The sequence below is a fragment of the Triticum aestivum genome, chromosome 6A (genome assembly GCF_018294505.1).
Source record: "Triticum aestivum cultivar Chinese Spring chromosome 6A, IWGSC CS RefSeq v2.1, whole genome shotgun sequence".
Lineage (NCBI taxonomy): Eukaryota > Viridiplantae > Streptophyta > Magnoliopsida > Poales > Poaceae > Triticum > Triticum aestivum.
In genome coordinates this window covers 505,764,964-505,775,070 of record NC_057809.1, presented here as the reverse complement: position 1 = coordinate 505,775,070, position 10,107 = coordinate 505,764,964, and the positions used below count along the sequence as shown (strand labels likewise).

Sequence of the window (10,107 nt, the reverse complement as noted above, 5' to 3'; positions counted from 1 at the left end):
TATGTACTTAGCCAGTGCTACAAGACCTGACATCTCTTTTGCTGTTAGCAAACTGAGTCGGTTTGTTTCAAAACCAGGAGATGTGCATTGGAAAGCTCTAGAGAGAGTTTTGCGTTATTTGAAAGGCACTGCAAATTATGGAATTCACTACACCGGGCACCCAAAGGTGCTTGAAGGGTATAGTGACTCAAACTGGATCTCAGATGTTGATGAGATAAAGGCCACGAGCGATTATGTATTCACTCATGGAGGTGGCGCTATTTCTTGGAAGTCTTGCAAGTAGACCATCTTAACGAGGTTAACAATGGAAGCAGAACTCACAGCACTAGATACAGCTATGGTCTAAGCAGATTGGCTTCGTCGGCTCTTGAATGACTTACCGGTTGTTGAGAAACCTATACCGGGTATTCTTATGAACTGCGACAATCAAACTGTGATCACGAAAGTGAGCAGCTCAAAGGATAACATGAAGTCATCAAGACACGTTCAGAGAAGGTTAAAGTCTCTCAGAAAAATGAGAAACTCCGGAGTTATTGTATTGGATTATATCCAAACGTCTAAAAATCTGGCAGATCCTTTTACTAAGGGTCTATCACGTAATGTGATAGATAATGCATCGAGGGAGATGGGTATGAGACCCACAATATGAGTTGTTCACAGTGGTAATCTATTCTTTGTGATCGGAGATCCCGTGAATTAGATGTGGAAGAAAAGCTGTTGGTCAACTGGGAGGAGAGTACCCTTACTATTAAAATGCCACTCCATAAAGATGCAATACTCTTCTAATCTGCATGGCAGGTTGATGTATATCTTAATGTGTTCTAAGTGGCTCTTTGAAGCAGAGATGTTGTCCTGCAGAACATCTTTTGAAGAACGCACCTATATGAGTCTAATTGTTAAACGTCGCAATCTATGAGAGTAGGGTTCTCTCTAGTAAACTCATGAAAGGTCTCGGAGTATTACGCATAAGCTCCACCCGCGGGGAAGACCCACGGTAGCCACGTATCGGTCAAGGCTTTATGTGAAGCTAGATTCGCAGAAAACTTGCAGTTCAAGGCCCAGTCCACTGTTTAAGTTGCTTACTAGTGTAGCATAGAGTTCTAGGTGGAAGTTCAACTTAACAGTCTCCACTACAGTACCGGTATATAAAATAGTGTTTTGGAACCAAAGGCAAATTTCTGTGTGCCTCTGGGATCTGGTGGGGGATTGCTAGAATTTAGTCTATATTGGGGGCAGCCCAATAACTATTTTAAAAATTCCTAATAAATTCTAGAGGCCCACTTAGCCCATTTGTGCAAAGCAAGGGATACTACTAAAGTTTAGTCCCACATTGCTAGTTTAGTGGGAGTTGGACCTCCTTATAAGGGAGGTTCTTTCCCCACTTGTATGAGCATGAGAACAAGAGGGACATCCACGCGCGCTCCTCCTCCGCCGCCCGCCTCGCCACGCCTCGCCACGACGCGCGGCGCGGCGCCGCGGGTTGCGGGTTGCGGGAATGAGCCGAGCCGATGTCTAAATTTTTTCCACGCACTACAGGTATACGAAAGGTCACTTGGGAGCTAGAAAGTTTTTGCTGTAGTGGATATTGAATACGAACGCTGCACCCTTCGGCTGTTGTCTGTTCGTTTCATCTCCCGCGTTCCCTTCAGCTCCCGGCGTAGCCTCTCGCCTCCTTCTCTTGCGACTATAAAAGGGAGGTCGCTCCTCTCAGGGAGATGCACCAGAACCTCTTCCTCCTCTCGCCACAAGTTCCTGAGCACTGCGCTGCTGCTACGATCTTCCCCATCACGGCTTGCGGCGTGCACCGCGGATCGGGACAGTAGGCCTCCGAAACCGCACCTTTTGAGTCCTGTACGGGAGAAGGGTGATAAGGTTTTTGGGGAGCGCTCTGCGCGACTACTGGCTGCTTCATCACGGACGATCCGGTCGCCGACGACTACTTCCCCGACGACAACTTCTTCCCCGACGTCCATGACCTCCTCGACGACATGGCAGACGAGGACACCGACCCCAAGTCCAGCACTTCTACTGCTGCTGTCCCGTACGTGTTCTCGCTCTTTCTGTTAGATGTCATGACACAGTTCTTTGCTCTACTTTCTGTCCTACATGTGTTAGGTTCTACTTCATATATGCAACTTCATCTAGTGTCTGTTCTAGATGTGTTTAGTTCAAGTTCATATATGCAGATGTTGTTTACCTTCTCTATGACAAATCGCATGGCTTGTTTTATCGCTACTATATTGGTCATGCTTTATCTAGTATTTCTGTTAACAAAATCATTCAGTAAATTGCTCATATTTCCAACACTCTTTGCCAGATTATCCTTAGTAAAAATCACCTCTCCTTGAACATACCAATTTAATTGTAATTGGAATCTTAATCTTCCAATTATGTTTTCTACGAAACAATGGTTCTATATTGATGAGGTCCTCATTTGTAGACTTAACTGTAAGAACATCATTAGCATTCCACCGTGATTTTAATATATCCGATGTTTGTGATAAGTCAACCAACATCAATCTGCACACCAAATAGAGCCACACTATCCTTAAGTTGACTTCCTCTAACCAGCACCTAGCCCAACCCCTATCACCGTTAATGGAGGAAAATTTATCCTCCTCGGCCACCCCGATTCTAAATATACTTGGTCGCCCACCCGCGGAGTAAAAGTTTTTGTCTCTCCCTTGCGCCCTCGCTGTCCCTACCCCATACCGCGGCGTCGTCAGCGTTGCTTCTGTTGATTACCAAGGACCTCCTCCGACACCCCACTGCTTCCGCCGTCCTCGTTGCCCCACTTTGAGCCAGTCGCCAGTCGCTACCGTCGGCAGAGCTAGCTCCATTGCCGCCTCGCAACATCGATCCCGCTGCCGCCGTTCGCTAGGCTTGTTGCCGAAGATGCTCCGCCTTGCAACTATGTTGTGAATGGCCGTGAGTATACAATGGGTCACATTTGTCAAGAGAAAAGATAATCCTGCGTCTGAAAGGTAACAAGAGATCTTATTTTGCAATGCATCAAGAGTCGACAAGGAAGGATGTGGAGAGAGTATTCGGTATGCTCCAGATGCGCTTTGGCATCATTCGCGGCCCTATCGAGTATTGAAACCCCAAGGACCTATGGCAAAGCATGACATGTTGCATCATCTTGCATAACATGATCAACCAAGATGGAAGATGCATGCCTGAGAACTTTTGGTACATCTCTAATTAGGATCATGTTGAGCCGGAGCATGATACAAGCAAGATACACAGATTCCTCGTAGCGCGTCGCAACATCGAGAACCGAGAAGTCCATACCCAACAACAAGAAGATCTTGTTAAGTATCAATGGCATCTCCATAGCACTTCGTAGTTGTGCTTTTATCATGCTCTTTACTTCATTTGAACCCTTTCATGTGTTTAAATTTAAATAATTCGATTTGTAAACTTTGAATTTGTAATATTTCTGAATTATATGAACAGTAATTATTATGTTTGGATTTAATATGTGTGTAAATATGTAGTTGAAATGTAGTTTGTACGCTAAAACAAGATTTGACAAAAGAAATAGGGAGTTAATTATTGGGGATCAATTACAAAGTCACTTGTGCTCCTCCGAAATATATTCGGACGTATCCTCCTATAAATTATAGGGGATCGGTTGAAGATGCTCTAAGAAATTAAATTGTACTGGATCGGCTAAAGATGTTGTAATGTACTCCCTTCATTTCTTTTTACTCCGCATATAAAATTTACTTGAAGTCAAATTAAACAATGTTTGACCCAATTTATCTTTAAAAAAATACCCGCATCTACAACACATGCAAATTTATTTTATGATGTACTTATCTAATGATAATGATTTTGTATTGTGAATGTTGGTATTTTTTTAATCAAGTTTGTCAAATTTATAAAATTGGACTTCTGACAAATTTTATATGTATAATTTTCTTCTTCTTATTATTTTTTTTTGCTAGCTCAACAGATGTTGGACCTCTGATAGGTTGGCAAGACGGGGACTTGATCACCAGGAAGCCTGCCCATTCTCCGATCAGGAGGAAGAGAGTATAAACCATATCCTTCTCCAGTGTGTTTTTGCGAGGGTAGTATGGATGCGTGTTTGCCTTGCTTTGGGCAAGCCGGAGTGGACGCCGACTAACCCATAGAGATTGGGTGACTGAAGCATGAACACGAGTGGGAACGCTAGAGGAAGCAGGGACATCCAAGCACTCTTCCTCCTGGTAATGTGGGAGCTATAGAAGTATCGAAATGGAATTGTGTTTCGTGAAGCTACTATGTCAATTGCGTATGTAATTGGGTGTGTCTAGGGCACATCTAGATATGCTCTAGTTATTGCACATCTAAGTGAGTGAATCAAGTATAAAGAGGAAAAGAAAAAATAAAAATAAAAATATTCACACGAATTTCAACGCAAGATCAATGACATAGGACTTGAATGTGCAATACTTAGATGTGCTTTAGCAAAACTGTATGTAATTCATAGAGTGACGTTAGAAAGAAGAGCATGGAAAGGGGCAGACCTACTCGAGGCGGACACGGACCGCTTCATAGCGGCCGCAGAGGCGGGCAGTGACGCGCAGATAGCATGGAGTTGGGGTTATGTACTCACACTATTGTAACCGCCAACATGGAGGGGTTCTCACTCCACAACCACTTCTTTAATACTATACAGTACACACACTCATGCATATTAGGAAAAAAAAATACAGCTCCATTGCGCAACATCATTTTCTTTGTGAGTTTTGGAGGAACCTGGTTTGGTTCTTGCTCCTGATCAGCTGAATCGTGATCACTGAAACATCCTTAGTTTTTCAGAGTTCATTGTACGTGTATTAACGAACCATGGAATTTGCAGTGCACCACTAGCTCTCACGTAAACGCACCGGGTCATACAGGTGGACAACCGTATACCAAATTTAAACCCGATCACGAGTGCCTGCGCAGTGCTACAGCGAGCAGATCACGCTGAACATGGCGAGCAGAGCCAGGTGGAAGCGGCGGAGGGCGGTTGGCCGTCCGCCGGCCCCGCTGAGCCTCCCGTACTCGGCCGCGAACGGCATGTCGTCCACGGGGAGCGAGCAGGCGGCCGGCCCCGCCACCGCCGCGACGCCCACGGCGGACGCCTCGTCCGCGGCCATCTGCGCCCGGATCACGGCCGTGGCCGCTGCGCCGTAGCGCGTGGCGTTGCGCTGCAGCAGCCACATGAGGCCCATGAGCTGGCAGTCCCGCTCGCTCGACGCGGCCGCCTGCAGCTTCCCCGACGCCGCAACCGCCGTCTCGCCGCCGCCGGATCCCGCCTTTATCTGCAAACATCCAAGTCTCTCATCAGCTGCCGTGCAACTGGATTGTCTACGTGAAATCCAAGATGAGCATTGCTTAAAGGTTCACTCTGCACTCCTACTTACTCCAGAGAACTAATGATTCTGCCTTAGCGGTGAAAGGACGACCGATTGAAATTTTCGGGCCCAGACGCAGTGGAAAAGGGATGCAGGCATGTTCTGCCCGAATCATTCTCCAGGCCCGGACTTGAGATCTGATCATTTCGTGCGGTGCCACTCGCGGCCAATAAATGGCGCGCACACCGAACCCTAGACCAGCAAAGATGGGGCCAGATTGTGTGGTTGGTGTCCATGAATGAGCACCATGGCTTCCATTTAACGCCTTGTCTAAAATCTTAGCTGACCGTACTGCAATCATGCCTAGTGGCCTCTGTGTCTGTGCACACAGTACGCTAATAGTATGCGATGGAATGATCAAGTTGCTCAGGGAGTGTGCTCTACGCTTCACTTCAGCACTGCGCGCATTTGCAGCTTTGCAGATCAAGATTGCAATATGAGCAGTCGTAAGGCGCCATTAACAGTTAAAATGGTTCTGTTTACGGGGCTTGTTGCAGAGTACTAGGTTGACAGACATTGCTGCATTTGATCTCACCGTGGAAAGAGCACGGAGGCACTTGGAGCAGCCGGGGACGCCGGGCCGCGCGCAGTCCCTCTTCAGCCTCCTCGCCGCCGATTCCGCCGGGACCCACTGGCCGGCACCCGTCGGCTGGGCCCCGCACGTCAGCCGCCGCAGCCTCACCCCGCAGTAGCAGAAGGCCACGTCGCACGTCCCGTTGGCGCCCGGCGGGCGCGGCAGCGCCGCCCCCTCGGACCGCAGCGCGCGGTCCGCGGCGCCCGCGCACGCCTCCGAGTCGTCCGGAGGCACCGGCATGTCCACGGGCGCCGCCGACGCCGGTCGCGCCGGCCTCGCCGCGAGCGCGGTGGGCGCGTAGGCGGCGAACAGCCACGCGGCCAGCGCGGGGCAGCACCGCAGCCTCGAGGGCAGCGCCCCGTCTGCGTCGCAGGAGGAGAGCACGGCCGGGAGGAGCCGCGGGGAGGGGTCGAGCGGGCACGTGGAGGAGGCCCCGGAGACGGCGTCCGACTGCTCCGGGAACGCCGGGATCGTGGCGGAGCCGGGCTGCGCCGGCGTGGCCGAGGGCATGAACAGGCCCGCCGGGTCGAGCGGCGCCGGATCCGGCAATGCCGAGGCGGCGCAGTGGGCCGGCGAGAGCAGCAAGAACCCGGCGGCCGCCGCCGCGTAGAGGAGGAGGAGAGAGCGGTGAAGCGGATGCATCTCTCACTCTCACGGCGCGCGTGCGCAGGTTCACGCGCGCGGTGGTTTCCTTGGTTGGCTTGAGAGAGTGGCAGCTGCAGTGGCCGAGTGAGAGCGTGGCGGGTGATCACTGAGCGATCGATCGATCGGAGATGGGAGGGGACTATATGGGTGGCATGATGAGGGGGCGCTTTGCGCAACTTTGCTGTTTTTGGCGCCAGAGGATGCATGATGGGATGGTTCTTATAATGGCCTTCTTGTAGATGAGGTGAGGGGAAACCAACTGCAGCCTTTCGCAAAGCTCCTTTTATCTACGGCTTATTTGAGCATTTTACAGTGAGGTGGTTCTTTTTGTTTTGTCAAACAAGGTCATTCATGCTGTGTTTAGAGCAAATGTTGTTTTTCGTTGGGGCCCTGACCCCTTGTAATCTTCATTTTATTCTCGTCTATGTGACTCCCTGAATGTTGTTATCTCTCCCTTTGCTAATATAAGTTCAGACTCGCATAAGCCCGCCGTTGTTCCTATAAAAAAAACACTATAAATAGAAGTCGTGCTGAGAGTCACTCCAACGCGCCACCCACTGTCCATTTAGGCCGGCCAAGTGGACGAGTGTGTCCACTTTTTCGTTTGAATCGGCCAGTGTGACTAACGGGTGGCCGACGCATTTTCCCGCGTTCAAAAAAACATGCAACCGAAATAAACATAATTAAATATTAACAGCCGGTCAACCGTGGACCAAAGTCCACTTAAGCGTTAAATAAAACTTTAAAAAACTAGAAACGCGCCCGCACGCTGCCCTAGGCCTTGTCGTTGTCGTCGCCGCCGGTGAGGTCGATGAAGGGTGGCAGCGGCCTAGCCCACGGGAATGCACTCTCCCACGCCGCTTGCCCCACCTCCTCTGGCGTCTGCTCCGGCGGCGGCACTGCTGCGCCGCGGGCGTGCTCCACCTCCTCCTCCTTCTCGCGCTCCCACTGCATCTGGTACTCGCCGTTGGCCCGCTCCTCCGCCAGGCAATGCTGCTTCCATCGCTTCAGGTGGGCCGCCTCCTTCTCTGGCGTCGCTTCCATGTGGACGGGTGGCACGCTCACCCACTCGCGGACGACGCCGGTCCACGTGCACGTCTCCTCGGGCCAAGCGGGCAACGACGGCGTGCGCGTAGGCATGGGCGTGTGACGTCATGCTCCATCGCGAACCGGGCCCCCCAGTTGACTAAGTCCGGCGCATAGGCTGGGAGACGTCGCTGCTCCGGTGTAAGGAGGGCGCGGCGTTGGTGCACCTACTCAGCGTGCGCCTGCAGCGCCCGTGACACCATCGGCACGGGGATGCGACGCGGATTCAGATGCCAGCCATGGAGCGGGTTGACATTCGGATACGATAGAAGTTGGCGGTACTACCAGTGTCAGAGCGCTTGGTGCACCGGTATGTGGATCCTATCCCATGGCCTGCCGCGTGACGAGCTGGCGCCGACGTGGAGCTTCCCCTTACCCTTCCCAAAGAAACCCATGGCTAGGGTTCTGCTGTCGTCGGCGAGGGGGACAAGCTTGGCCAGATGTGAACGGGGGAGGGTAAGTGGATGAGCCCCCTTCCCCCCACGCACACATGCTTGCATTAGAAAGGATGAGCTCGTCGGGCTTCCACCCACTGCCAAGCGGGCCCGAGGTAGGTGGTGTTGGAGATATGCCCTAGAGGCAATCATGTATGATGATATTTCCTATGTGTTTATGAATAAAGATAGTCCTTGGACATTATCAATGATGTGTATCAACAAGTACGTGACTTGTTTGTGGGACTATGTATTGTATGATGACTGTTCTAAAAGGTCCCTAGTCGAAAGGGCTGTGTGGACGCGCAGCCAACTAGACTAGCATATGACACGGTCGATGGCTTGGTCTCACTAGCCATGGAGCATTGGATGCTAACCGGATAATATGGACTTGGAAGGATCTGGTCAGATTCGACGTAGTCGGATCCGAGTCGAGATAAGGTCCAAGTCGGACAGACCCAACTATGAGACGCAGCGATATATATGTCATCTGTGAGTCTCTAGTATAACATATGTTCTATGTCCTAAGACCAGAGCTGACGCATGTACTCGGGATGGTGACAGACTTGCTTTGGGCCGACCAAACGCTACTTCGTAACTGGGTAGTTATAAAGGTAGGTTTCGGGTTTGTCCAGAACCATGCTGCGAGACGTGGTCAAGCAAGATGGGATTTGCCCCTCCGATCAGGAGAGATATACTCTGGACCCCTCGTGTGATCCGACCAGGATAAGCATGGCCATGCGACAAGGATTATGAAATAATCCGGTTTGTGGTCGGCATCACTGGAACGAGAAAGAGGTCGGGCTAGCACAAGGATGACAGACTCGCCTTGAGCTCGACAACATATATCGTGTGGCAAAAGGAATGGAAGTGTGATGTACAAGTTCGCTAACCAGCTTCATAGTCTGCTTGGTGTTCGGCATGCCTTGCTAGAGGCCGCTACCAACCGTGCAGTTCGGAGGTGATCCGAACTGCGACCAACCCGACTTGGACCTAAGGGGTCGCGCGCTTAAGGGAAGGAACCTACGAGGTCGGATCCGAGGACACTTGTCGGATGTGCTCCGAACTGTATTCGGACTGTGGCCGAGTAGACTTATGGGCTTTAGGGTCCGTGCGAGGCCCAAGTGTTGAGCCCGTGACGGACACCTATATATATATAGTGGAGGTGCGGCACACTCATGGGCTGATCGCTTCGGTGCTGTCACTAGGGTGTGCATGTGTTGCGAATAGACACCTTCACTCGCCGCCGATTGTGTGATCGGACCTAGCAGTCCGTCGCACGACGTTCCTCCTGCACGCGCGGATACCGTTAGTGTTGGGGAACGTAGCAGAATTTTAAAATTTTCTACGCATCACCAAGATCAATCTATGGAGTCATCTAGCAACGAGGGAGAGGGGAGTGCATCTACATACCCTTGTAGATCGCGAGCGGAAGCGTTCAAGAGAATGGGGTTGATGGAGTCGTACTCGTCGTGATCCAAATCACCGATGACCTAGTGCCGAAGGGACGGCATCTCCGCGTTCAACACACGTACGGTTTGGAAGACGTATCCTCCTTTTTGATCCAGCAAGGGGAAGGAGAGGTTGATGGAGATTCAGCAGCACGACGGCGTGGTGGTGGAAGCAGCGGTGATCTCGGCAGGGCTTCGCCAAGCTCCAACGAGAGAGAGAGAGGTGTTACAAGGGGAGAGGGAGGGGCCAGGGACTTGGTGCGGCTGCCCTCCCTCCCCCCACTATATATAGGGCCCCTAGGGGGGGCGCCGGCCCTAGGAGATGGGATCTCCAAGGGGGGCGTCCAAGGGGGGGCTTGCCCCCCAAGCCAAGTGGGGCGCCCCCATCCCTAGGGTTTCCAACCCTAGGCGCAGCGGGAGGCCCATGGGGGGCGCACCAGCCCACCAGGGGCTGGTTCCCCCTCCCACTTCATCCCATGGGGCCCTCCGGGATAGGTGGCCCCACCCGGTGGACCCCCGAGACC

General features: G+C 51.6%; 1 protein-coding gene across 1 annotated transcript; it reads right to left on the bottom strand.

The window, feature by feature from the left end:
- Nucleotides 1-4,687: 4,687 nt before the first annotated feature.
- Nucleotides 4,688-7,079, bottom strand: LOC123128157 (uncharacterized GPI-anchored protein At4g28100). The gene is made up of 2 exons (XM_044548091.1): nucleotides 5,929-7,079; nucleotides 4,688-5,300 (listed from the first exon to the last, which is right to left on the bottom strand). Exons 1-2 carry the CDS (start codon nucleotides 6,607-6,609, stop codon nucleotides 4,944-4,946), a joined length of 1,038 nt encoding a protein of 345 aa, XP_044404026.1. The 5' UTR covers nucleotides 6,610-7,079; the 3' UTR covers nucleotides 4,688-4,943.
- Nucleotides 7,080-10,107: the final 3,028 nt, after the last annotated feature.